General features: G+C 35.5%; 6 protein-coding genes and 1 non-coding gene across 12 annotated transcripts; 6 read left to right on the top strand and 1 right to left on the bottom strand.

The window, feature by feature from the left end:
- Positions 1-1,536: 1,536 nt before the first annotated feature.
- On the bottom strand, positions 1,537-27,113 carry LOC110844719. 4 transcript variants are annotated; one of them, XM_022090988.2, is made up of 30 exons: positions 26,815-27,109; positions 26,498-26,733; positions 26,274-26,425; positions 26,088-26,194; positions 25,830-26,003; positions 25,685-25,753; positions 25,132-25,464; positions 24,913-25,053; positions 24,698-24,822; positions 24,437-24,614; positions 24,200-24,355; positions 24,047-24,108; positions 23,775-23,953; positions 23,465-23,688; positions 23,306-23,378; positions 23,021-23,233; positions 22,798-22,928; positions 22,648-22,715; positions 22,523-22,579; positions 22,312-22,432; positions 22,017-22,217; positions 18,971-19,020; positions 18,752-18,887; positions 18,549-18,623; positions 18,287-18,451; positions 17,929-18,195; positions 17,752-17,826; positions 17,566-17,664; positions 17,273-17,430; positions 16,142-17,091 (listed from the first exon to the last, which is right to left on the bottom strand). In XM_022090988.2, exons 2-30 carry the CDS (start codon positions 26,698-26,700, stop codon positions 16,872-16,874), a joined length of 4,212 nt encoding a protein of 1,403 aa, XP_021946680.1. In that variant the 5' UTR covers positions 26,701-26,733; positions 26,815-27,109; the 3' UTR covers positions 16,142-16,871. The 4 variants fall into 4 exon arrangements, with proteins under 4 accessions (XP_035704701.1, XP_021946680.1, XP_035704700.1 ...); XM_035848807.1 differs by having other exon boundaries at positions 26,498-27,109; XM_022090991.2 differs by having other exon boundaries at positions 23,021-23,095; positions 26,498-27,109.
- On the top strand, positions 4,235-5,629 carry LOC110844723 (prefoldin subunit 2). 2 transcript variants are annotated; one of them, XM_022090997.2, is made up of 5 exons: positions 4,235-4,420; positions 4,520-4,660; positions 4,754-4,812; positions 4,899-4,963; positions 5,033-5,629. In XM_022090997.2, exons 2-5 carry the CDS (start codon positions 4,533-4,535, stop codon positions 5,225-5,227), a joined length of 447 nt encoding a protein of 148 aa, XP_021946689.1. In that variant the 5' UTR covers positions 4,235-4,420; positions 4,520-4,532; the 3' UTR covers positions 5,228-5,629. The 2 variants fall into 2 exon arrangements, with proteins under 2 accessions (XP_021946689.1, XP_021946688.1); XM_022090996.2 differs by having other exon boundaries at positions 4,236-4,420; positions 4,523-4,660.
- Positions 6,059-6,268, top strand: LOC118434731. Its single transcript, XR_004834212.1, has one exon. It is a non-coding gene; the product is annotated as a small nucleolar RNA U3 (small nucleolar RNA).
- Positions 7,399-11,207, top strand: LOC110844720 (leucine-rich repeats and immunoglobulin-like domains protein 1). 2 transcript variants are annotated; one of them, XM_022090993.2, is made up of 10 exons: positions 7,399-7,543; positions 7,618-7,712; positions 8,653-9,037; positions 9,119-9,386; positions 9,465-9,890; positions 10,001-10,024; positions 10,116-10,175; positions 10,255-10,429; positions 10,534-10,591; positions 10,667-11,207. In XM_022090993.2, exons 3-10 carry the CDS (start codon positions 8,658-8,660, stop codon positions 11,022-11,024), a joined length of 1,749 nt encoding a protein of 582 aa, XP_021946685.1. In that variant the 5' UTR covers positions 7,399-7,543; positions 7,618-7,712; positions 8,653-8,657; the 3' UTR covers positions 11,025-11,207. The 2 variants fall into 2 exon arrangements, with proteins under 2 accessions (XP_021946685.1, XP_021946684.1); XM_022090992.2 differs by having other exon boundaries at positions 7,479-7,712.
- Positions 11,403-16,155, top strand: LOC110843387 (lisH domain-containing protein ARMC9). The gene is made up of 13 exons (XM_022089349.2): positions 11,403-11,693; positions 11,844-11,912; positions 12,615-12,791; positions 12,862-13,125; positions 13,219-13,474; positions 13,565-13,704; positions 13,777-14,136; positions 14,228-14,400; positions 14,476-14,776; positions 14,863-14,970; positions 15,043-15,153; positions 15,231-15,397; positions 15,513-16,155. Exons 2-13 carry the CDS (start codon positions 11,850-11,852, stop codon positions 16,039-16,041), a joined length of 2,649 nt encoding a protein of 882 aa, XP_021945041.2. The 5' UTR covers positions 11,403-11,693; positions 11,844-11,849; the 3' UTR covers positions 16,042-16,155.
- Positions 19,292-20,529, top strand: LOC110844721. The gene is made up of 4 exons (XM_022090994.2): positions 19,292-19,592; positions 19,685-19,820; positions 19,880-19,971; positions 20,046-20,529. Exons 1-4 carry the CDS (start codon positions 19,506-19,508, stop codon positions 20,415-20,417), a joined length of 687 nt encoding a protein of 228 aa, XP_021946686.1. The 5' UTR covers positions 19,292-19,505; the 3' UTR covers positions 20,418-20,529.
- On the top strand, positions 20,880-22,023 carry LOC110844722. Its single transcript, XM_022090995.2, has 4 exons — positions 20,880-21,130; positions 21,204-21,339; positions 21,412-21,503; positions 21,598-22,023. The coding sequence occupies exons 1-4, from the start codon at positions 21,059-21,061 to the stop codon at positions 21,877-21,879; spliced, it is 582 nt and encodes a 193-aa protein (XP_021946687.1). The 5' UTR covers positions 20,880-21,058; the 3' UTR covers positions 21,880-22,023.

Below are 27,113 nucleotides of genomic sequence, written 5' to 3'. Positions count from 1 at the left end.
ACTTGAGTTGAATCAGTTCGAGTTCTCGTTGACTGCTGTTCTCGATGATGATGACTTTGGGATGAGTTTGAGTCCAGTTTCTCCCACTCCAAGGAACAATGTAAAGTCGACAATTGTCAGCAAATTGTTGAAATATAATGGATTCCTCCTTCCCAATAAGCAAACTTTGCTTTCCTGCTGCATGCGTTCAGCTCAATAATAATCTGGTACCATACGTACAAACTTGTCCCATCCATACATACACGAGGAACATCATTGTCGTCATCCTCCTGCGTCCAACAACCCTTTTTGAACCACAATTCAATATTTGATGCTTGGGATCCTATTGCCGTTCGTAAATAACACTTGAATCCAAAATGGTATTTTATTAAAGTGAGGGACAAAATTAAATTTAAAAATAGAGTCAAGTTCTTCATAAGTGGGCATTTCCGATTAACGGCTGCTGTACTGCATAAAGTCTGCTCATAATTCGTCGAACCGTCAAACAAGATTCGGAGGGATCGCTTATATCATTCTCTGTAGGTTTCAAATTTATATTGCACAATAAACATTTCAGACTATGAATTAAGAGAATCCTCAGCGTGAACCCAAGGCTCAAAGACGTGGTCAGTGCCATAAGCTGATATTCAACAAAATACGTGTATGTATTGAGGTTAATCTTGTGAAGGCGATTTACATAAATACTATTACGTATGCATTTTGCAACACTAACTACGATAAAATGGTGATATATTTTTTAATAAGTGGTCCATGCTAAGAACAATTCTCTACTCTATATGTACATACGATATTTCATCCATCTGTTGTCTCGCAGATAAGTAAGTATATAAACGCCTTATGCAGACGACGCATTGATGGATTCTCAATTCATGGCAAGCTGGTCGAATTGGTCGATATTTAATACCATTTATGTTCTCTATTATGCACTTTACCTCCCACACACAAAGCAGTTGGTCACCCACACAAACTAAACACGTATTTATTAATGCTCCTCCTCTGCTTGGTAATGGACTTGAACCCACTCATCGCATTGTTTAATTTCTTTAATAAGCCTCCAGCCGTCAATCAACACACATTTCTCATCATCATCTCATTACAAATTGTGAGAGCCTCCTGTGCACATAGCGTTGGTTGGATATGTGTCCAATCTTTTGTGTTGAGCTACCTTCAACCCTTGAATGAGGAGGACCATTTGGTGGTAAAGTAACCTTATAAATAAACGCTTTAGATTAGATGGTTACTTTATCTATGTGTTTTGAGGTCATTGTTTTGTTATTGCTACTGACTGTTTATATTAGTTTAGTTGCTGAAGAGTAAGTTTGCCAAGCTGTCAACGGTAGCCAGTCTAAATAAACAAATCGACGGGATAATTGCTTCTCTCTTTATTTTACTTTCTTTTATCCTCTACTATGCATACACGTCATATGTCATGTCATCAGCCAAACTAGGGCTGCTTTTATCCTCGTTTTCACAAACTCACAATCAGCTCGCGTCGAATCAAGAAACAAAGGTTAAAGGCATTTTAAGAATATCGGATAGATCATTTTATTACAATATTGTCATGCATGCTTAATAAAATTTGAATTGCAGAGGATTTTTGTAAAAATATCAAATTATGATGCACTGCTCCTTGTTTCCTGTACACTGACAAATCTGAAATGAGAAACAATTAATATGTAATTTTGCTATTTGTTACACATACATAGACTACAAAAAATATAATTTTTAGGTGGGTTGGTCATGCATGCATACTACATTTCATTCATGGTTATCATCAAGAAGTTTTATTGAGACTGCTTTTTACAAAAGTCGTGGCCACCGCATCGTTCGGATTTGATTCCATGGGGGGATGATGGAAAGGAAAGCAGTAGCTCAGCTCTCACTCTGTTCATCCAAATAAGAGAAGAACCACCGATTTGTATTTGGTCTGGTTTCGTATTTATTTGGAATGAAAGAGGATTAGAGATTTGATAGACTGTTGAGTGCTGCTGAGTGGTGTGGGGGACTATTGACTCCTCAAATGGAATTAGCCACACACGAAAGGGCATTAGTATCTAGCACACAATACCATGTGCATGAGTCATCTCGTTCCCCTCCAGCCTATCCGATAGATCCGACCGAATTTAGAAATAAAAATTGACAATATGGAAGTTTCATAAAAAATGGAGCCACATAAATCTTAACCAGCCATCACTAAACACGGTTAAGCTCTAATAAAACCTAATCGGATTTTGTAAATGTTAATACTGCGTGCACGACCTGATGTCCTTATATCCACCAAATAAATCCAGCTTACATCTACACCAACCACTCTGTAAAATATGACTTGTCCAATGGTGACAAAATAAATGATGGCAAAACCCTGGTTGGGGGACCACCAAGAAAAGGGGAAAGATCAATTCAGCCAAGTTACACAACTTTGTTTATAAAGTTTTGAGCCTTTAATACTTAAGCACAAATCGGGCGGTCTAGTTCGTCAAACTTTCTCCTTGGCTATTTTAAAGAAATATCTGTCAAACTCCCAACGCTATTTGTAAATACGTACATGTATGTATGCCTATCTCTATTTCAAATCATTTCCATTGTCAATTGTGTTAAGAGCATTTTAAATTTAACACTTTTAACAACGCTGTTGGTATACACATGCAGTAATCTGTTTATGAGTGAGCATGAAAGTGATTCATTGGAGTGCGTTTAGAAAGTGCACATGTACATACCTACAAATGCACAGGGAACAAAAAATAAGCACATTTCTTTCGTCTCCATCACTTCCATTCACATTTTCATAGATTATGAAGATTGAAATCAGGCAGACAAAAGAGAATCATCCACACACGCAATGCTATCCAAACCTTTGTGTATATAGTATACATATGCATGTATATGTAGAAGGAAGTGAATACTTGAAAATTTCCAGGTTCATACTTGATAATATGGGTTTTCAGTTTTTCTGCATATCATGTGGTTCATGATTGGACAAATAAGGTTTTAGCAAAGGTTATATAATAAGTATTTATGATACACCTACGTGGCCTGTCTGACCATTGGGACATATGAGACTTCCATTAAAACGTCAAATTCATAAAGTCTGAAATGTCCATTCGCTATTATATTCCAACAACCAATGAACTGCATAGATATATCCTGTGTACATATAGAGGCCCGTCATAATTATATATTTACCCACATTTCAGATTAAATTTTCATCCGATCAATAGAATTATTTATCAGGCTTTCTCCATCAATTTTCACAATGTGGCCGAACAATGGTGCAAGAAATACGAGATGAAAATTCTCTTTTGTATTCATGATTTAATCCGATGAACCATCCCACTTGGTAATCTCTCTCGGCTACCCTGTCACTTTCCACTAACTAATCCAACAAGGACGTCATAGTTTTATTGACCGATTTGTATGCAACTCGGAAAGGACCATACGCAAATCCTAATAGTAGTATTTAGTAGGCTAATATGTGTGGCAGTACCACATACATAGCTGCTGCCACACACAATCAAGCATTTCGAAATGGACGAACGTAGAGTCAGGATGGCTTTGATAGTTTATTAAATTGAAGACTCCATTACACGACTTTATTTACTCCTCCAGACAACTCAAAATATATTACAGAATAAACAAGGTATAGTAAAATAGAATGACCCAGAGAATCAACGTAAATCAGATTGAGGTGAGGTGTATACGATGAGAGATGAGACGACAATTCAATTTGACCTGCCCTTTATACACAAACAATCTCATCCTCATCTCAATCTCAACAAAGCGAAGTGAGAAACAATTGCAAATTATCCAGAGCCACGGGCTGGGTCTGATTACATTTACTTATCACAGAGAAAGTTGCATGATGATGATGATGATACGCTACAAATAGAGAGATTATAGCAGGTCTTGGCTCATATCATGAGTCATATCATGCATTCAGTGCATATAAATGGACAAAGTGAAAGTGATGAGCTCGAGGTAAACTTAAATTGCTCGAAAATTGTATTAGTGATCCTGAGGCGATCCATTCTCTGTAAACCACTCCAATCTTTTGAATGCAATTTACCCAGACAAGGAGAGACACTGGCTATGAGATAAGAAGACCGTTCCAAATTGAATATTATGTATAATCACATACAAAAGAAGCAGTGTGACATAAATACGTATTTGACTACACGAGGTAATTGAGACTGCCGTTGTTATAGGAGTGGATGCTTTACGCCACCTTCACAACTCCGTCTGGACTCGTCTGTGCAGTGAAAGGCTCGCCGCGTTGTTGAAACACCGCCTGATTCTGAGAGAGAAAGTTTCTTTCTTCGCTTTCTCAATTTGCAATTTTAAGTACTTTCTATTTAGACTTTTGTAAACAAAAGCACCCTAAAAGGCATTATAATAATAGTGCACGAAAGAAGTAAATCTGAAGGTATGCAAATAATAACTTATTTTGCGCTATTTACTGCCAGCCAGCTATGATAACAAAAATCAATGATTTTAAATCACGTTGAATTTTAAATTTGTGAAGTAGATTTAATAGGATGGCGTCTAAATCAGGAAAGAAAAAGTCAAACGATGAGCTATTAGCTGGTTTCAATGCCCTAAGAACGGAACAACGCCAAATTGCAAACAAGATTTACGAACTGGAGAGTGAATTTCAGGAACACAAGTTAGTTTATTAGCGAAACAATCTAGACTAATTGTAAACCAGACTGTCTGTTCTAGTATCGTAGGGTTCGATTTGATTGTAATATAATTACAGGATCGTGATCGAAGCTCTTAAAGAGACTGAACCAGAGAGAAAATGTTTCCGCATGATAGGTATATTCTGAATTTATCTATAACATATTATGAATTAAGATTCTTAATTTAAGAACTAATTCGAAATATACTATCTATAATAATAGGAGGTATTTTGGTGGAAAGCATAGTGAAGGAAGTTCTACCCAATTTGAGCGATAATGCAAGCAGGGTGAGAAACTGAGAACTCGTATGTTTTTTATGTCAGGAATGATGTTTATAATACTTGTTATTCCTGCAGATGAAAGATCTTTTGGAGAGTATGAACAAACAACTTATTGAAAAAGGAAAAGAAATTTTAGAATACAAGGAGAAACATCCTGGATGTTTCGTTAATACAAGTGGAGTCCCTCCCAAAATCTTGGAAGAAGAAGAACCTACCCAACCTGAATCATCGTCTAAGTCAACTGGAATTTTAACTGGTGGAAAGACATGATGTTGTTAAATTAATATCACAAAAGTCTGTTCTTGTTAATTCTAATAGTTATATGATATTACTTCTATTCAAAAGCAGCGTCAAAATAATCATTAATACACTTATTTTAAACCTATTAAGAAGTACTCATATTTTATACGCAAAAACAAACTTTAAGTTGTAGCTTTAGGCTCAATGCAAAAAGTATTTTGAATACTTTTCATAACACATAACGCTTTCCTGTCTGTTAACAGAAACAATATGAATCTGTATACATAACACAAAGTTCGATTGACCCGACGTATACACTACCAACCAATTTGAACCAATAAACCAACCAAATTCAAGAACGGAATATTTTATTTGCATGCTATATTTATATAGAGTTGTATGCAGTTGAATAAACATGTACGCGATATTCAATTTTTGCATTGATTTATGCATTTTCCCCATCATAGATAGCATCATAATCAACAAATTTATGATATTTTAAGTATTTATAAAGCTATCACTGATAAATTATCAGTAATGTCTCAGGTGGTTCCTGCATGATGGTTAAGCAGAACATAAGAAACTAAATCCTGCGCTTTAGAGCACTTCATTCTATTGCCCAACTATTCCAATGCAAAATGTTAACATTTTTTAGAAATATCCAAATATTTCGATTCAAGCGCAAATTTTCTATTATTTTAATGCACAAACTGCTTTTACGCATATAAATACAAGTAAAAGAAATAGGACTCCATAGCGTTAAATTGCTTCGGATTCAAGATAAATCTCTGCAAACTTGGTTACATTCAGTGTCGAGGGGAGTAATTTGAGTGGATGAAGGTGCGATGCAGTGGCCAAATTGAGATCATACTTCAAAGGATCATTTCTTTAGTATGAATGCTCAAACCCTTAGCCAACTCGGCGAAGGAACAAACCACGAGGATGAGACGAAAGCTTCCTCCCCTGAGCGTGAGACGGGCTCAAGTTGACCTCAGGGTCGATTCGAGTCCACGATGACCGTTCAGCCTTCTTTTCGGAGGAGGCCGAGGGGGTCGAAGCAGTCTGAGTGGTTCTTTTTAAACAATTCTAAAATTACTTGCAATTTGAAACACTTGTATTTACGAGTAGTTTGGCTATAACTACTTTCAAATGGGGAACTTTGCTACGTTCACTTGCTCGTCGTCTGTCTGCCTTTGAAATTTTTATAATCAGGAAGGAAAGGAAACGTAAGAGGTTATGCAACGAAAGAAGAAAATCAACCAATCGTCAAACATGATGCGATTTCCTCAAGTTATTAAATTAATTTAGTAAAATTTGCATTTTGAAAAAGCGATATGAGATCATGTAATGTCACAAGGAAAGCTGTAACAGTGAATATCATCACATCAGACCATGATGGTTGCTGACCAAACAAAAATTTTTTTCAAACAAAAATTAACCACTGAAATGTTAACTTGGGTAGATTGCATGGTTATGCAATTCCATCGGATAAATTTAATTAAGGTGAAACGTGTCAAGGATTTTTTTTGTTTCAGTAAGCTCACAACAAAACTCATTCTTAATCATATGAACAAATTAATCAGTAGGTGTAAGTAATAAAGTGCGCTCATTGCAGGAAATTATACGACTTTGTATATTCTCTTAGATATCAATATCGAATTGAATTTGAGACTTTGTATGTTAAGTGTGGTTCATATATATGTACATATTGAAGATAATATGTTGCAGTTGCAATATGATTTCTACCTGCCAATTTTATGTCTATACGATACATGCTATCCTAACTAAGGTAGTCGAAACATATTAGTCATGTTCCGGTGGGTGGATTCATCACCGTCAATAAAAGTATGGTTAACACCAGCACTGCAAGCTGCGCCAAATTTCTTGTTATTCCGATTTGACAAATAGCTCAATTACAATCATTCAGATTTAAAATGCATAAACCCGTTGCATTGTATGTGCATACTATTATAATCATAATATCGCATACATTATGACATGTACTATACCATACATACATTCATAAATATGTGTGTAGGAAATATTGTTCACTGCGCCCAGTAAAAAAGTAATAACCACCTCAACTGAAATCTAATCTCTCTTTCCACATTTGCTCAGGATTTATTTTGTTATTTACATCACTACAACAAAACCTGCGAACAAAACTGAACATGATAACGTTGGACGTCGATGAGGTGACGGCTACACGTACATATGCATGTATATGCAGTATACATAAAAAATAATGATGATGACAAAGAGACACACTCTCATTATTGCTCCAGAATCAGTTGGAACGTAACCATAATTCCGGATGGAGATAGGATAGCAATATTACACTCACAGGTAATTTGCTAAAACTGATAGAAAGACGCAAAAGGCATAAGCATTGTTTTAAAAAACGTTTGTGATTTTTTAAGCAACTATACTAATAGAAATTCTTGAAATATCACCACAACCACAAGTATTTAATAAAGATCGACTTCAAGAAAGACATCAAATCAAGACAGGAAAGGTGAGTCAATAAGTTAATTTGTGAGTGATGAGTAATCAAATGGTGAAGTCAACGAGGCGTGAGTGTGCAAAAACATAGACAGACCAACGCACGCACAAGGCGATACAAAAGGTGTTTGCTAAAATATTCTCGTCTGAACATAGACAAATGTTAGCAGGTCGTTTATGTAATTGCGACAAGGATATATGTAGATTTGCATGATAATAACATACTGCTGGAATAGCCTCCTTATAAACGTAATTCATATCTGGAGTAGAAAAATTATTTCAGGTAATAATAATGTACTAGTAAACATGGGCTTATAGTTAAAACAACAGGAGAATATTACTACATACATCCGTTAATCAAACAAACTCTTGTAATGTCAGTAAGCCTCTTGAACTTGTATGCTTAATAGGTAGTCACGACTTCTGTAATCTTGTCAATATCTTACAAGATGATTATTTATTTCATTGCACTTTTACAGCTTTATTTTCATTGACATTTCATTAAATAGATTTAACATTTGAACGGTTTGGAAAGAAATAACTGGGACGTACGTAGACAGATACGATTCTTCCAAACTCATAAAAAGTTGTAATTATTGGAATTGGAACTGCATAAAATTCAATTGTGTGCAAATTTAATTACACTTGAGGTCGTGTTCATCAAAAATTGTATAACAGTTCCCACCAACGCTGCATAACATTAATAGCAGTACAATAATGACAACGTGTTATTTCTATATGCGTGCTTAAGACGGTCTTTCTTAAATAAGGTATGTGATACTGATATCTCTCGTCATGGTCATGCTTTGCGTAAGAGTGCCATGCAAACTAAATATTCAGTAGTATCACATTGCACTTTTAGTAGTAACAGTGTCGAATTGTTAGCCGTGTATTGTGACTATAAAACTAGTATTTAGTAATAATTTATATTTTGCAATTATGTTCCACAACAGTCATAATGTCAAGACAAATGCCATCATCATCATCCATCCTTGCGGTCTGCAGTATCATTTCGCTGATTTTAGTGCAAAATATTAATTCCCAATCCTCACCTAACGATACAACCACAGCTTCAGCAACAACAGCATTGTTACTAAACTCAACAACACCGAATGAAAACGTGACTTCAAACTACAATAGTACTTCTACCACTACTTTGACTATTTCTACACCAGCTACAACGACAACAAAAGTATTAATTCAACCTCGAGCGCAAGATGACAAGGAATCCCCTGGAAAACTCTGTGAAACGGACAATGACTTAATTGGTCAACATCTTGGGTGCAGTTGCGTAGATTTGAATGGGGGAGTTAAATCGGCAAACTGTGCAGATAAATGGTACGCCGCTTAATTACATATTAGAAATCCTGTCAGTATGGAAATCGTCTTAATTGTGCCGTTTTTGATATGATTTTGCAGGATCGGTTACAATAATAGTTTGAATCTACCCTTTAAACTAAATATTTCCAGACATGTTCGAATTCTAGATTTATCCAAAAACCATTTGGAGATTTTAGATGAGAATACGTTCGGGGATTGTGAAGGATTAAGAGAATTGAACTTGTACAAAAATCACATTGGATACATAAAAAGTCTTAACTGCACTGGGATAAAGAAATTAGATTTGAGTTGGAACCATTTACATAACCTGACAAATGAATCATTTAAAAACTTAAGTAAATTGGAGGTAAGTTTTTTAAAATGGTTCTTCAATCATTGATTTAAATTGTACATGCTAATTCTATCAAATCTGTTATCGTTGTAGGAACTTGACTTAAACCACAACCATCTAATCATAGTTGAGCCAAATTCATTGGACCGTCTCAAGAATTTGAGGGTTCTCAATCTTGCCTCGAATCCCCTGGGCCAAGAGCTAAATTTTTACTCTGACTATATTCTCTCATTGGACAACTTGGTTCTTCTTGAGACTTTGGACCTGAGCAACACTTCACTTCCAGATTTTCCATTATCCCTCATTCAAGGAACAAAGAACATTAAACGGCTGAGACTTGCAAACAACATGATCACCTATCTTCCGGAAGGAGTTTTACACGAATTGACAAGTTTAGAGTATTTAGACTTAAGTGGAAATTGGTTCGAGACCTTAGTACCTTTCGGTTTCAATGGTTTGAGCACTCTACGAATTCTGATTTTGGATCGTATGCCTTATTTGAAAAAAATTGAGCAGCATGTAAGTCAGTTAACACTGAATATTATATATATATTTACATAATACGTCTTAGTACTGTTAATTATGGTATTTATATTGGTTTGATAAAAACAATGTTTTTGGTGTTGAAGGCATTTGCTGGGCTGAGCTCATTGGTAAGTAAGTTATCTTGAACTTCACATTATGCCATTTTAATATTTCACTAAATTTTCTACATACCTTGCACTCATTCCGTCTCATTTTCAGACCGAGCTATCTTGTCAGAAAAATCACTATCTTTCCTTCATTGATGTGATGGCATTTCGGGTTTGTACTAATTATCCTATATCCCATGCAGCGCTATGTTCACTGAAAAGTTGTAATTCAATTGGTCGTTATTATGTAGATGGCTCGGGAACTTGAAAAAGAGTTAGTGGAGGGTGACAGCCATCCAAAAATTGTGCACCTGGCCGACAACAATCTTAACTACTTTGAGTATGGACTTCTCGTTTGGAAAGATATGGAATGGCTGGAACTTTACAGAAACCCGTGGATTTGTGATTGCAACTTGCAATGGGCAGGTACATACGCATAAATATGAATGCACTTGCTTATTTAGTTTTATATAATCTCCATATTTTAAATCGAGCCAAAAAGTAATAGGCGCAAATTTTATTTTCATTAGCCGAGTTTTCTGCTCACAAGAAAGCGGATGCTGCTATTTTAATGGACCCAGATTTTACGTGAGTAATCATTATTTAGGTTATCACTCATTTGGAGCATGCATATGCTAAGGTGATATTGTTTAAATATAAAAGTTGCATGGAACCACATATTTTTGCTGGGGTCCAAGTCACCACAGTTGCACCTGAAGAGATGCTGTGTTATTCCCCAGCAGCCACTGTTGCAGGGCTCGTGGGAATTATTCTTTTCGGATTTCTGCTCTTTACGTTTTGCTCTATCTTAATTTTGAACCACATGGGAATGTTGCCTGACTGGGTGAGGACCTACAATATCTTTGGAAGCGGAAGCTCTCTCCCAAAATATATGAGAGTCAATCCAAAACCTGCTAGAGCAAGGCGAATGGAACGCATGGGGGTGATCCCACCGCCGGAGAAAGGGGAACCAGTCCCTGGAGATCTGGAGTGGGATAGTGGAGATATTGGGCCAACATAAATAAATATTTACATGAATGCAACGAAATTTTAAACGAATTACAATCTATCATTATTATTTTATTATTTATGATTTTTTTAATTTATAGCTCTCTGTGATTATTACTGGTCAATTTTATAAAACAAGACATTGTGTAACTTGTGTATGTATTGTGTCAATAAATCTACCTATATTTAAACACAACAAAGCTCGTTTCTGTATGACCATTATCATCGCCACCTGGTACCACATTTCTACCCACAAAAACCGGAAACTAAGGAAGCATTTTATGCATGCAATATTCTGCACAAAGTTATTGAACCACTGCATTTCATTTTCCCATTTCCGTCAAGCAATTCTGCGCCTAGTGGAGTAAGTAAGCTAAAGAAAGTCTAATGAAAACAAAGTGTGCTGTAAACGGCATTGATTTTCTTGACCAAACCGGGTCAGTATAAGAACCAGAAAAGAACTACAGTAGTTTTCTTTTGCTGGTGTAGTCATCACATTCATAAAAGCACATTGGTCACGATATTAGTCCAATTCGACTCGATTTTGAAAAGAAAACTATTATTTAGTGCACCCTGTAAACTGATGCTGCGACATCAAAGTGTCCAACAGCAATTTACAATTGACATATTTATTAAAGGATGCATGCGCCAAAGTTGCTAGGATACTAAGGATAAGTGTCAGGTAATTGTGACTGGCTGCATATTCCAATTAAAATGTCGTTTAAAAATAATTTTGTTACTTTTAAAATCATAGTTTGAGCGAAAATGACGACTAATAATTTATTATATGCATGAATGTGCATAACATATCTATAAACAAACGTAATTTTAGTTCACAATGAGTCTAACCAACTGCAAGAATTCCTTGGTGTATGATGAGCTCAATAAACTAATATTTGAGGTATGTGAAAAATATGTGTACATTTATTATCATCAATACTAACAATGAGGAGGTGTCAGGTGGTTATCGCCAATGTGGACCGGACTAATTTTAAATTGTTCAGGCCCAGAAATAAACCCACCCGTATTTTTTCGTTTTTCTGAATGGGCATATTTACGCCCGTGGCGGAATTTTCAAAAATAATTTCAGCCAAAATCCTGATTTTTAAAAACGCTGTAACTTTTTGAATTTTAGCCCGATTTCAAAAATTGAATACAATTTGTGTTCAGAATTACTTCCCTAAAAATATAAAAATTCATTTTCAAAAATTTTTTTAATTTAATATTTTCATGCCATTTCTGAGTTTTTAGAAATGAAAAAAACGATAATTTTTTGAAAGTTAAAAGTTTTTTAAAAATGAATTTTTATATTTTCAGGGATGTAATTCTGAATACAAATTGGGTTTATTTTTTGAAATCGGGTTAAAATTCGAAAAGTTACAGCGTTTTTAAAAATCCGAATTTTGGCTGAAATTTTTTTTGAAAATTCCGCCACGGGCGTAAATATGCCCATTCAGGAAAACGAAAAAATACGGGTGGGCTTATTTCTGGGCCTGAACAATTTAAAATTAGTCCGGTCCACATTGGCGATAACCACCTGACACCTCTCCATTGTAAGAGTATTTGCGTATTCATACTCTCATATTTGCAATGTTTCGAAAAGTACTTGGAAATCAATGGCTTGGAAAACACTTTGGATGCTTTCACATCCGAATGTGCATCGAAATGTTTGCCCTGCCCATCCCCAAGTGATCCAGAATGCAAAGCTGCCTTCAGCCATTACGAAGGCGTAAAATTGTTGAAAGCTTTTGATGATGGGAATCTGACAGATTTTTTCAAGGTAAAACGGATGAAAAATTCTACATTTAAAGTATTAAATTATTATTTACATACTTGTTAATCATATTTAGTTGTGGCGAATATTTCAATCACATATTCAAGTGACCAGTGATGACATGGCTAAACTGGAGGTTTACATTCGAGTCCATTTTGCTCTTTGGCCACGAGCACATAATCAACCGGAAGAAGTTCAAGAGAAAGCAATGGGTGAACTAAAACTCTTTTTTGAACAGCAAAAGTCAAGTTTAGGAAAAGATTCAACAATTCTTCCACTGTATGCATTACCATTTGTGGAGGATCCCTTCTCACATCCCATTTTCAAAGAATTATTCCGTGTACGTATGTATTACATAATTATAGATTCTTGTACTTTGTTGCATACTTTTATGTATTTGGGTTCATATTTTATTATTTTCTCGCATCACTAGGATTTGTGGACAATGAAACTTCGAAATCAATTGGAAGTGACGGTGCAAAAATACTTCGAACTCTTACAGGAGAACATTTGTTCACACTCGAGACTAGCAGAACTTGTCGTAAAAGGAGAGCGATATGAAGAGGGGGGTTTTGGGTGTAGTAATAAGGCAGGTTTCCACCAAGACCGATTTTATCAACTGCTGGGAAATCATAGGAAAATCCGAAAACTTCTTCAAGGGACACGAGAAAGCTATGCAAAACTACTGCGTAAGAAGATTAAAATTTCAAATACATAAATATTAAACAAGTCAAGTATCACAAAAATCACTCACTCGGTCACCAATTTTTATCACGCAGTTGTTACACATGAACTTGTGGTTGCTTTGGAACAATCAGTTTCTGGTCAGCCAATCCCAATGGATTCAATTTTGGACAAGTGCTTCTATATTTTTCCAGAAATTTTTACACCGAAAACTTTGAACTCTGCGTCTGATGTGGTAAATTCAAGTAAAATGGTAATACAATGGAAATAATTTGAAAAATGTGTAAATGATTGACAATATTTTTAGGAGGGCAAACCTAACATCGAGTACTTTAAACAACTCAGTGCCTCTGCTAATTTTGATCCGACACAAGACTCTGAAGTTAGCCTATTTTTTCTTGGAATTTCGAATGTGAGCCCAGAATTCCTCGACTATGAGAAAATGAAGGAAACTTTAACTGACGTTTCGACGGCGTCAGTTTCTGATAAACTTTGCCTGCTCCAAGCACTCCGATGGCTCATCACCAGAACTACAGAAAGTTGTCGAGCAACTGCAGTGGAATCATTTGTCGGCAGCGACATTTTTGGAATTAGTTTGACGACTCCAGAATACAGAGAGAAACTATTTCATTGCATGCTCTACCCCACCCCAACGTATCAAAAAGAGGTGCGCAGCTATTATTTAAATTCATTCAAACAGCTATAATATTTCTATTATATATGTAAATACACACGGCTTCTCACAAATGCCTGTCTAGTGCCTTGCCCGATTCGTGAATGCAATCAGTTCGACCAGAACCGGACGAAATTACTTGTCATCCACGGTATTTATAGCGGACACGATGATAAAATCTCTGACAACTTTCACCGGAATCACGGAATCATTCATATGTCAAATGGTGGTTGCAACGCTGCAGAAGCTCAGTTTAAAGTATGCAAAATATGCATTTGAAATACAAGTTTTGCACACTTTTTCATACCGTTAAAAAAATATTATTTTGGGCAGAAGGAGCATGCGTATATTCATGATACAGCACAAGGTTATCGATTGGCTTGTGATGTTCATCAAGAAAGAGCTGGATGAGCAAACGACAGCAGTATTGGCCAAAACTAGTGAGAAGGACAAGAGTAAAAATCACAATGACCTCTCAACAATAGGAAGCTTTAACCCATACTTGATGGAATATGCTTGGGCATTGCTTATGAATCTTTGTTTGCACGAGGAAGCGTGGACATCATGTATTGAGAACGGTGCAGATCTCATTAAATGTGCTTGCACCATGTTAAAAGTCACCCCGAGAAAAGATGTGAGAATATATGTAGAATCTTATCTAAGCTAAATATGCACATATTTTAGTTTTATTTAATAGAAATTCTTTCTTTTTGAAATTAGTTGGCACCATACGTTGTAAGTACTTTGTACTCTGTTCTACGCTGCCCAGAAATGTACGACTTGGCAAAAAAATTGCAGCTAGAAACATTAGTGTCTCCCTTACTTACGGTATGGAATAACTGGGATAAAAAATTATTTAAATATGACCTTAAAAAGCTAACTACATATTACAACAAACAGGAAAATAGTGAACTCGCCGAACATCTAAATAATCTGATTTCCTTGCTGTATATGAAAGGCTGTGATCGAATCACGTCCTCTCGAGAAACAAATTACGATGACGAAGATAGTGTAAATATGTCCACACATATAAATCTTGATTAATGGAATTCTAATTTGACTTTTTGTTTAAATTTATTAAAATGCAGCCTGATCCGGATATTTTCGAACCAGAAATTGAGTTATCTGAAAGTTGGACAACTGCTCTGGTGGAGGAATCAGATCTGACAGGGGATGATTTGCTACTCAGAAAGTATTTGATTGAAAAGGCTGATCCTGTAGTTCCAGAAACTGATAATGCTTCAGCTGAAAATGAGTAAATAGATATATTCACGAATATATGTTTTATTAAGTACCACCGTTATGAAAGCTTCCCTACTATTTTTTGGTGCATTTTTTGTGGTTGTTAATTTGTAAATATTTTTTATCAGGTTGAGAACAAACACAGGAGAAATAATAATTCGACCCATTACTCCGACAACAATGGGTACTACTTCTATTGGTACAACTACAACGGGTAAACCCAAGAAAAAAACGCCTCAACAACAGCTGCATTTCCAAACTTTGACGAACGATCCTAACTCGACACTAAGTTCTACATCCGTCCAAAAGAAAACAGGGGTGAAAGAGGCTGGAATTAAGGGTTACTCTTCCAACAACCCCACAACAGCACCAAAACCTAAGGGCACGACATCCTCGTCCTCAGATCTTAACTACTTTGGTTCACCATCAAGATCCGATTTGAAAACTCCTCCAAGGAAATCTAGCATCCTTAAAAAGAGCACAACGTCATTAACCGGTAAAACAAGAACCTCCACGGAAAGAGAAACTGATGAAGTGGTGCTAGATTCAGTTTACCAAAGACCTGGACAAGAGCCAAAAAAGGGATCAACTTCCGTCACAGGAGAGTCAGGAGGGAAACCGGGAGGCACAACAAAGCATGGAAGGGTTTCATTCTAAGCATTGCCATTGCATTATGTAAGATGGACACTAATTTTAATTGAAGATTCAATGATAAAAAAGATACTCAAATTCTAAAGAGATTAAATAAAACTGCTGGCTCTGTGCATAATATTTTGTTTTATTCATAATTTTCATTTTATGATTGATTGCATGCCAGCATATTAGGCGGCGGCTTATTAGATTCGCACAACTACTAAAATCTCACGATATATTCATTTCATGTCATAATAGTCCAGATTATATTTAGAGGTGAAACAACTGGATACTGTTTGATTGAGGTAAAATTTGGACATCACAGATTTCATGCTCTAAGGCAAGCGTTGCATAATAGCAAAATTTTATATGGTGCTTAAATATATTGCATTGCAGAACTATGGATTCAGACATCCTGTATACTGTATTAGCGGTTTGACTAAATTCATCATCATCTTAGAGCATTATTACTTATTTAGACTGCTCAACAGTCATTTACATGTATTTACATATATGTAATAATTGATATCACCATAATACGAGTAAATAAATGAACACAATCGTTTTAAACAAACATAGTAACAAGTATTTAAACTATCGCAACTAACTTAGAAGACTGAAAATGACTACAATTGCAACAACGACTTACACAACCTAGGGAGTATGGTAACTAGTGTACATACATTGGTACTGAATACTTGTCAAGAACAAACAAAAGATTATCTCATTATATTAACAATTGGCGAAAGCAATTAAGGTATCGAGTTTCTTTAGCTAGGAACTTATTGCAAACTGTAACTAGCCATAACTTAACCATACGTACATAAACACATATTTCGAGTATTGTAATACAACTAAACTCCATTGACTTTTGCGGCAGGACGACCAGTAGTGGTGGAAGATAAGTCGGACTTTTCTGGAAGAATACTGCTAGCTACACACGCGTTGCTAATTACACCTTTATCGTTACTATCAATGGACGATCTTGACACTAATCCTGGTGCCTGGTGCTCAACATCCTTGATTGCAGTCAAGATAAACAGGGGTGTCAGATGCGATGCAATCCATTCAGAACTTTGAGAAAAATAATATTTCATTACGAAATTATTAATCGTTCAGTATGTTTTGCTAAACATGTTAGGACAAGCAAACCAGAAATAAGAGCGACAAGTTAAGAGCAATAGGAAAACAGCACACGCTAACTAGGATAAAATACAGGCCTACAACATTCCAGCATATAAAATATAATAACCACCTGTCATCCGCAGTAGAAATCAGTTCCTTGATTGCCAGATTAAGATGAGACCCCCATCCAGACGACTTACGCTGACGTTCAAGTAAATCTTCCAGATCAGAGCTTGGTAGCCCATACTTTTTATAGTGTTGAACAATTTGGTTGAGGAAACGACAAGCCTTTTAAATTATGTGTTATTACATCAATTCTAGAGTTTGATTTATGTTTAGATGAAGTAGGTGGGTACGTAAATGAAACGTAATTTTATGTACACCTATCGCGGAATATTTTCTAGAGCAAGTGAAAATTATTACCTGTTCAATGGATGGAGATTTTTGTCCAACAATATCCATGTATCCATTAATTGCAGTTTCAGTTTCTTGTTTGTTTTCTGCTGCTGCTTCCAAATTATGCTACAAGAATTTTTGTATAATTCATTTCTATGAATTTGCCTAGAACACTTTTTAGTTTATACGCTCTACATAAATCACTTTACTTACTCTCAACGCTTGTTCATGATTTTCTGCCAATGTTTCAAGCAAGGATGCACCTGCTAAATTTCCAGCTTCCAGACACTTTGACACAAAGAAAGACAATTTTTAAAATGCTAGTAGAACGTAGATTGTATGCATGTATCGGAAAACAAAAATAGTATTATATAGTTTAGCATAATTTACCCTATTAGTCATGAATTTAGCATCATAGTTTCTTCTGAAGACATTTAAACACCATTCCAGAAGCTCCTGTCCAACAATATTAGTGTGGGGTGCAATTTTATGAGAGCTAATAACTGAACTTTCTCCCTCCCATGATAATTGTTTAGGTAATCCAGGAATTTCTTTGAGACGGAAGTAAATATTCGAAGGCTGTCGAATTTTGACAACACGTTTCTTTGTTCGGACCGTCATTACTGACTGCTCTTCGTCAGACTCCATTTTTCCAATCTGTAAAAAAAATCTCCAATTCATTATTCAAGTAAAATAAACCTGACAGGCTCAAATAATATGTTTGACACTATAGATTGATTTGTTTTACCTGTCCTGACGAATTAAAGCCACATCCGTAAACACAACCAGTATCTCTCTCGACGACAAATGTGCAATCTCCTGCACAACAAATATCCGAAACCACAATCATTTTTGCATCACAATCAATTAGCTCCAATGTTTTGCTGTCATCGTCATTCCGAGCAAGTTGACCCTTGTTACGAGAGCAAGATGTCAATAATAAATTTTTTGAATTTTTAATTTTAACAACAATTTTTAAAAGCATGGAATCGTGCTAGCAAGCTAGTTACCGATTTTCCAATTCCCCAAGTATAGACATATCCTAATGATGTCATTACGCCAAAGTGTGTGGAAGAAGCACTCACCTAAAGTTATTTCAAATTGATTTTAGTCTTGGACTACAGGCTTAAAAATGCATGATAATATAATGTACAATACACATATCATGTATGTACATATGTATGCATGTGTAGCATTCATAATTCTCTCTCACTCTTGTAATGTCTCCAGCCATGTGGGAAGTGTCAATCAGTGTTGGTTGATTGAAATCTTTTTCTTCTTCAAAGATTACTTTCTCCTGCTGCATTTTTTCCTTCCTTTTTGCTCCACTTAATAGGGACTTCAGAGACCTTAGGTTTCAAAGTTTAAGATTTAATGAATTTTGCCTTTTTTACTAATGCACATACAAATAGCTTCAGTTGTAATTACGTACGCTGGATTTAAACCGGAGTAAAATAAACGATTCTTTGTTGTCACCAAAACCTGAAATCATCAAATTCAAATTGTTTATATCAACCGAAATATTTGCATTAATAGCATAGCATAAAAGTCAATAAACTGCAATGCCCCACATAGCAAACATTGCTCCTTATTCAGAAATATACATACATAAATATATATATACTTTATATAAATACAATTCACAATTCCACCGCAAAGTAAGCATGTATTACGCATATAACACCAGTCATATAATGTTGGAGAAAGCATGCGAAAATGCCATTTCCTTATCAGATTGAAGGAACTTGATTAGCTTTTGGAGCACACAACAAAAACCTGGCTTAGGATTAGTTCATGAATATGTACACACGTATATATGTAGGTATGTACGTCGCGAGAACTAAAGCTCCATAGTCGACGACGACCAGAGCCTTGAAAAATTTGGTTGCAACAAAACTCTGAAGCATTGGGACACTAGTCTATAGAATTTTATAAAATTTGACATTATTTTGGCAGATCTTAAAACAATGGACAAGAATAATTTTGATAGCAAAGTCTATTGCTGTTCAAACTCTGCGAGAACAGAAACCAAAACCTTGGGCATCATTGACGTGGTACGAGATTAAGTATTTTGCTAACAATAAAGTGGTAACAATGTCAAATTAAATCTGTGTGAATTGTTTTCTACTTGCATATTTCTACACAGGTCTTGCACGTTATTTCGCTCATTCTCTGCATATGGATAAGTGATCTGGTTAAAAATCACACAGAGTATATTCAAAATATTCTTCTATCGACAAATAGCACGTATTGTGATTACGAAGGATTATTTCAAAAGATTGGTGAGAAAATTTGTTCAGTCAAGTAAATAAATTAATAACTACATATGTCCATGTTTTAGAACAACATCCGGATTTCATAATAGTTCCCCTAATAATTTACTCAATCTGTGGAATTACTTTAGGAGCACTATTATTCCATGCTGCTCGAACTGTAAGAATATTTGTCGTCTTAAAATCAAATTCTTAAATACGATGGTCAAAATCAAAGATTAATTTCCATTCCAGAGAAACCAACGATTGTTGAAATTGTGGTTCATTGTTACATTGATTACTCTTCTCCTAAGTTTGTACGTTGCTATCATGATGGTTATCGAAGTGAAACACAAGATCCCACTCCACATACTCGTTCTCATCATGGGCTATATTTATGCCTGGTATGAACTTTGGATTGTCGTATGTCTCATTCGAGAACTGCGGTCGTCATCGGGGTCAAACATGACCATGTTAGTCGTCGCCGACCATGTTGAACCAGTTGATTCTGATCCCCCAGCGGTTATCGTGCTGAGTCCTAGCCCCACCCCTGTCACAGTCTACACTATAGAAGGAGAGAGCCCATCCAACATAACGAAACAAAAGAATTTAGAGTCAAATACGTAATACAAAAAAAATCTTAATTAAAGTCGTCCTATTTGCATACTATAATTCTACTAATAGTACAAATTATATAGTGTTGGAACAAATGTGTAATAAATCTTGCTACCTTTCTTGACATCCTAGGCATATGCATATACACTTAATAAATGTCGTCAGTACACGTACACATGCCAATTCAATGAAACACCATTACTTCATGTGTACATCGAATGCACTTGCAGCTATACATAAGCATTGGTCACGCAATTACTATACGCTTTCACAATGCAGGAGAAATGCTCCAAATAAAGAACAGGGACCGTTTCATCATCAGGTGAAGCATGATCCTTCGCCCGATACGCGATCCGAAAACAGGACAGATTAGGAGAAAGCTATATTCAAGTCGTAGGTTCATACAAAGATTTCCTGGATTCATTAATGTTGAGCCTACTTTCACTCCTTTCACTTGAGAGAGTATGTGTTGCCTTCAAATGCATGAGTTGAGCTGAGCTACTTATTTTTTTCTCTTCCGTAGTGGTTGTGCTACAAACGCAGGTTGAGAGAAGAGGAAGTTTCAGTGAAACTACTTCATAGTTGAATTCTAATCATTAGTGTCAATTTTTAATTTCTAATTCGGACGATAAGAACCGTATGCCTCCAACAATATGACAGGAACATGGTTCTTATTTTCAACTTCAGCAAGAACGGAAGCAAAGTTGTTAGCTGTTTTGGACCTGGTATGCAATTCATAATTAGTGCGGTATCCAATTTCAAGCTAATTATTCTAAAATGAAATTATTGTTTTCACAGATAACTTCCATCATCTGGCTCTCACTATGCGCGGCACTAATCTGCGTGCTATATCTTTCTCCGGAAATGCTGCAAGAATTGGTTGATGAGCATCCAGATAGCACTCGGGATCTAGGAAAACTTTTGAAGTTTGGGGGTACACTAATTCAGCATTTAACTTATTGGATTATTTAAATATTTTCCATATTGTATTTTAACACATTTTCAGCGATTATGCAGGCCATAATTTTGACTACTTTGGTTTTGAGACCAGCCATATCGTTCATTTTGGCAATTATGCTTTTGATCGGAGCCCACAAGGTAAGTACATACAGATGTATGAACATAAATTTAAAATGTCGAATATAACGACACGTAAGTGCTGATAAGAATGGTTTTCATAAATTCGTTTTAGAGATGTTATTTGGCAGTCAGAATGTGCCTCGTCTTCTCAGTAATTTACATAGTTATTGACTTAATTCTCCTTCTTCCACGGACAATTTATCTACAACACGGTAGCACCTTTGTGCTAGTGTACATGGTTAACTTTATCTACATGGTGTACCAATGGAGAGTTGTGTACCAACTCATGCAAGATTTATCAGAAGACGAAAAAGGGGAAGAAGAGAATGATACAAATACAGACGACACAGTGGTTATAGAAGCAGATGCAGATGATGCAGCACCCTCTGCATAATAAATATTGTGCAGATTATGAATGATGATTTGAAAATAAAATATTTCCTACTAAAAATGAAATGTAATATCGAAAGTAATATAATATCTACGTAATATCGAATAATAATAAAGGCAAAGCAATTAATAGCAACTAACCGTGCAACATATTCCGCATTCAACGAGTCGAATTAATGTTCCGCTGGGAAGAGAAGTTAGCAATGTAGGAACTTTCACTTTGCCCTCTTTCAGACCCAGTCCCAACTGTCCAAAATGGTTGCACCCAAAAATCAAAACTCGTCCATAGCAGGTTAATAATGCTGTGTGAGAGTGACCGGCAGACACGAATACAATCTTATCCTGAAATGTGAACAACACATTGAAAATCATATAAAAATCATTTTATTATCACATCATAAATAATTATGAACATTATAAACGGCTAATAATGTACCTCCATTTCAATAATTGATGGACAAAAAACATTTTCAACGCTACCAGTGCCTAATTGGCCGAATACACCCCACCCCCATGTCCAGACACGATTAAGATGATCAATTGCACACGAGTGATAGCTGCAGTACATGTAATATATATAATCACTATAACATCCATAGATATGTATAGTGTGCCTGAATACCTTGTACAGATTTAAAAATATTTACCTGCCCGCAGCAATACATGTGAAAATGACATTAGGAATTTCCAAAGGGACAAGCCTACTGTAAATACAATGAATATTTAATATTTAATCACATTAATTGTAATAGGAAATTTTGTCTAAACCAACCCAGTCCAACTAGTCACCCTTCCGAGCCCTAATTGCCCAAACTTGTTGCTTCCCCATACAAGTATTGTCTTAATAATACAACATCAAAATGTTATAAGCGTTTGATAAATAAGTGCATCAGTTTATGAAGAGTAAAGCATAAAAACTTACTCCCACATTTGTCAATGCAATGTTGTGACTGTGTCCAGCACAAACAGATTCAATATACAACTTCATTGTAGCTGGTAGACTGATTGGAGTTGGAACATCCACGTTAAGTTTTCCTTTGTTCTCTCCAAAACCTAAGACGTATTATTCAGACAAATTATATTTAGTTATTATGTCTAAAATACAAGCGCAATTTATTTTCTTTAAAACAGGCCAAAAAACATACCCAAACGGCCAAGCTTGTTTTCACCCCATGTGTACACCCTTCCATTTCTAACACACACGCAATGATTGCTGGACGCTGAAAATGAGTAATTATGTGTATAAGATAGCATCATTGTTGCAATCATATTGTTCTTGTGATTTGCAATCTCTTTCTTCTGGTGAGCACGAGCATCGACTTTAAATACAAATTGTGGTAGCCGCATTGTTTTAGGCTCTTAAAAATCAAATAATTGTTTATATTATACATTTATATTGTTTATGAATTGATCAAAATTATTTTACTTACTTCGTCGAACAGCTTCGATAAGGATGATCATGAAAAGACTCACATAGTCATCTACCACTATCCGTTCAATTTCCTACAACAATGATATTGGTTACAATTTTATGTATATATTGACTATATCGAATTATTAAATTGATGGTAAGTAATGAATTGATGTACCGGAGAAACAGTAAAGTCAATAATGTTAACTATGTCCGAGACCTCTGTAAATATTTTCCGCTGGAGCTCCCTTCGCCATGGAAGAAGAAGTATCAAAAGTTTCAAAATCATTGTCGACGTAAATCTTCTTAAAAATTTCCAAACCAATGCTCGGAACCAGATAAAAACTGATGGATCTGTTGTATACATTGCTAGCCAATCAATGGTTAAGAGATTCCAGAATACTGTAAAAACATTGTAATGCAACAAAAAATTATATATGTAATGATACATAGAATGGACCAATGGATTAAACAATTTAAAAGCTTACATTTCTTTGAGTAAAAATATGGAACGACTTTGGCTTCGTTTGTATGCAGACAATTTAAAATGTCTGGATAACAGCATCGACATTGGCCGACCAACTTAAGAGCCCACAGTAACTCTGGAATAGCGAGATATTGTGCAGCCTTAGGAGATGAATAGTGTACATTGGTCAACAACATCTTCCTGTTGAAAAATAAAAATCACAAATTGTCATATCGCGTCAGTTATAGGAATGGTAGCCTAGTCATGTGTGTATATACAAAGTAAATCTGTTACCTTAATAATAATTCGGGATTCTTTGGAAGTTCTGATCTAACAAGGCCGTACCGAAGGTATTGCTAAAAAATAATATTTAAGAAGTGTTTAATACACTAGTCAGTAATGTCGAATGATCCATTACGTTATTATATTATTCTGCACGTTACACACCTCGATTCGACCTAGCAGGGCGAGATCTGTCATCAGCTTACGGTCTTGTGTACTTCCAGCCTTTGCTCTTTCTTGGTCAACAAGTTCATAAAAGAATAACATTGCAGGAATCTGACCTCTGGATCCAAATTTTGCACATATTTGTGCATAAGAGAGCTAAACAATTGTATTAGTATTTACAAATGTTTTCTGATTATAATGTTACATTTTTTGAAAAGGCAATAAACTCACGCTCACCCCAGCTAATTTATAGTAAATAATTGTCTTTGAAAACTTCAGTTCAAAAGAACAAACATCCCCTGCCATCACACAGACTTGATTTTTTGGTACGTTCAATGCAGCACAAACTGCATCAATTGCATTCCCTCCTGATTCAGATAACATGAGTTCTACACACGTTTCCAATGGCGTTCTTCTGGAAATTTTAACGTCCCACACAATGAAGAAATACAATCACCCAACTAACAAAACTAATGCTTATTAATTAGCACTACTTGCCTTAGGTTCATTTCAAAAATGCCGTTGTCACAAATTAGAAACACTGTGTATGGCGTCCCTTCCTCGCCAAACGGTTCAATCGCCAAAATTGTATGAGTAAATGGAATACACGCAAATTCTTTAAACTACACAACCAAGCATTAATTAGTTGACACATTACTTATATTTTTAGTTTATTCAATAGTATGTATATAAATAAAAAAGACTTTACTCACCACACTATCAATTATGATGGAAACCTTAAGACAATGGCTATCTTGGTCAACAGCAAAATACATACGTTGGATGGCAAATAATTTTGTCACGGAAGGTGGAACATAAGTAGTTGCCGTTTGTCTAAAATCTCCATCAAACAACTAGACATAGAATAGAACACATGCTTACTAACAATAAAATTCACAATTACCGATATAATTTATAATTCAAAGACTTACATCGAGTTTATTGTTACCGTGTCGAAAGAACTGATTTTGTCTCATAATTTTCTTAACCAGCCCACGAAACGTTTCGTCAATTGTTTGAAATTTTACATTGCTTAATGGAACAGATGAAGATTTTTGAGAGCTGACATGTCCAACAATTACGGACGGTGCAACGGTTGTAGTAGAGAGCACACTTTGAGCGACATTTGTCAGAGAGTTGTTTGGACTTGCACTAGTTTCTTTATTGGATTTTTTGCCAAAAAATCCCAATTTCTCTTCAGATAACCGAGACAAGAGATTATCCTTCGCTTTTCTAAATATTGACTTTTTTCCTTGAGATTCCACCTAGAACAAAACGTAGCCAAAGTTATTTTAGATAATATAATAAGCCGTAACATCTAAACGGGGGTCAGAAATAATATCGAATTATAAATATTGTATTAGTCTAGTCCACAGCAATTTTCATGGACTTCATCATGAAGACAATTCGACTAGATTCAGCCTGGGAGATTACGACCCAAAATAAATTGTTTACTGCTACTCAATAAATAAATCTTTTTCATACCATATTTGTATCAGGGAGATCTAGGTCGTCCAAAATTGTATAAACATTTTGACCACTTTCTAGGCACACCTAAAAATAATTCACTCATTCATGCACCGAAATTTCATTAATTATTTAACTCAAACATGTGTAGTATTCGACTTACCAAGGCACAGGTTAAGCCTGCTTTATTTGTAAAAATATCAACACTGTTTATGTTGGAAGTAAAGGTTACCAGAACCGGGGGTGCATGATTTGTTAAGATAACAAATTTGTTATTTTCACCACTACACAATATAACTTTGTTACTCTCTTGGTTATATATTAGCATGTGAAGTATCTGAAAATAAAGTAGATTTAGCTGTAAATTTGGCAAAAAATATCTTGCAGATTGATTAACATAAATACATAATAAATTACTGACCCTGATATTATTTAAGTGACAAATTTCCAAAATATCAGTTTCGGGAAGGATGGACAAAGAACCCAAAACCTTTCTAGTCCGTAGCTCCAAAACAGTCCCATCCCATGCTAAGTAAAATGCAAATAACGCAGCAATTTTAGAATAAAAAGTCTAGTTTCTTATGCAAGATTAAATCAACATGCGTACTTCCAAGAAATAGGATTCCTTCGTCATCAAATGCCATGGCCGATACTCTCTTTCCAGGATCGTTGAACCAGGGAATATGTTTCAGAGTCCAGCCCTTAATAGAACCATCGAATGGGAATTTGTGATCACTGACGAGGAGCAGGTCACCAGAGCTAGAGCACGGGTCAAATAAAAATAGTTTATTCCATGAAACTGTAGGAGAGCTTAACTAACAATGTTTCTACCTTTTAATGTGCAGTGCAAAAAAGTTTACATCGCCTTCGGAATGTTTCGAATAGAGTTCGATCTCATCTCCTGTCGGGATTTCTAATCGGTGATGAAGTTCAAAGATATCCTTGGCTCCGCCGCTCAAAGTCGTCACTGCTGCTGCGACTGGTGGTGGGGTCGTCGTCGTCGTGGCTGAGGGAGTCGCCACAGTGGTACTCATTCTTACAAATCTCAAAAGTTTTCAGCCTAAACACTGATAATACAATTCTACCAATGTTGATAGCTCTTCTTTTTCAACTAAAACGTTACGTCATACTTATAGTACAGTACTTACAAATCTTAAATACTAATTATGTATCACTTCTCTGGGAAAGGTAATCAATTCACAGACTGATTTAGTATTAGTTGCTGACTAGTAGAAAGCATTTTAAAATTTAATTCGTGAAAATATACCACCGTTTCTACATAAATCTATAAATTTTAAGGATGTCTTTGGACTAAAAAGCAAAAATTTTGGGTTAATTATTATTAAATTAAAGTTGCGTTTTTATTTGATGATCCCCAGCCAAATTAGTAAACGCGCAGTTGTTGGGATCAGTTGGTTTTGTTTGTTGATATGCAACTGGCCATGAT

This window comes from Folsomia candida, unplaced genomic scaffold (assembly GCF_002217175.1).
Source record: "Folsomia candida strain VU population unplaced genomic scaffold, ASM221717v1 Fcan01_Sc002, whole genome shotgun sequence".
Taxonomy (NCBI): domain Eukaryota; kingdom Metazoa; phylum Arthropoda; class Collembola; order Entomobryomorpha; family Isotomidae; genus Folsomia; species Folsomia candida.
This window is presented reverse-complemented; position numbering and strand designations above follow the sequence as displayed.

Coding starts and splice junctions, on each gene's coding strand:
- LOC110844723 (XM_022090997.2), top strand. CDS start 4,533: ATGGCGTCTAAATCAGGAAAGAAAAAGTCAAACGATGAGCTATTAGCT. Junction 4,661..4,753: donor AGTGAATTTCAGGAACACAA/GTTAGTTTATTA, acceptor ATATAATTACAG/GATCGTGATCGAAGCTCTTA. Junction 4,813..4,898: donor AAAATGTTTCCGCATGATAG/GTATATTCTGAA, acceptor CTATAATAATAG/GAGGTATTTTGGTGGAAAGC.
- LOC110844720 (XM_022090993.2), top strand. CDS start 8,658: ATGTCAAGACAAATGCCATCATCATCATCCATCCTTGCGGTCTGCAGT. Junction 9,891..10,000: donor TGAAAAAAATTGAGCAGCAT/GTAAGTCAGTTA, acceptor TTGGTGTTGAAG/GCATTTGCTGGGCTGAGCTC. Junction 10,025..10,115: donor TTGCTGGGCTGAGCTCATTG/GTAAGTAAGTTA, acceptor TCTCATTTTCAG/ACCGAGCTATCTTGTCAGAA.
- LOC110843387 (XM_022089349.2), top strand. CDS start 11,850: ATGAGTCTAACCAACTGCAAGAATTCCTTGGTGTATGATGAGCTCAAT. Junction 14,401..14,475: donor CTGCAGAAGCTCAGTTTAAA/GTATGCAAAATA, acceptor TATTTTGGGCAG/AAGGAGCATGCGTATATTCA. Junction 15,398..15,512: donor AATGCTTCAGCTGAAAATGA/GTAAATAGATAT, acceptor ATTTTTTATCAG/GTTGAGAACAAACACAGGAG.
- LOC110844721 (XM_022090994.2), top strand. CDS start 19,506: ATGGACAAGAATAATTTTGATAGCAAAGTCTATTGCTGTTCAAACTCT. Junction 19,593..19,684: donor CCTTGGGCATCATTGACGTG/GTACGAGATTAA, acceptor ATTTCTACACAG/GTCTTGCACGTTATTTCGCT. Junction 19,972..20,045: donor TATTCCATGCTGCTCGAACT/GTAAGAATATTT, acceptor TTTCCATTCCAG/AGAAACCAACGATTGTTGAA.
- LOC110844722 (XM_022090995.2), top strand. CDS start 21,059: ATGACAGGAACATGGTTCTTATTTTCAACTTCAGCAAGAACGGAAGCA. Junction 21,340..21,411: donor AAAACTTTTGAAGTTTGGGG/GTACACTAATTC, acceptor ACACATTTTCAG/CGATTATGCAGGCCATAATT. Junction 21,504..21,597: donor TTTTGATCGGAGCCCACAAG/GTAAGTACATAC, acceptor AATTCGTTTTAG/AGATGTTATTTGGCAGTCAG.
- LOC110844719 (XM_035848807.1), bottom strand. CDS start 26,700: ATGAGTACCACTGTGGCGACTCCCTCAGCCACGACGACGACGACCCCA. Junction 26,004..26,087: donor GTCACTTAAATAATATCAGG/GTCAGTAATTTA, acceptor CTTTATTTTCAG/ATACTTCACATGCTAATATA. Junction 24,823..24,912: donor CCATCATAATTGATAGTGTG/GTGAGTAAAGTC, acceptor TTGGTTGTGTAG/TTTAAAGAATTTGCGTGTAT.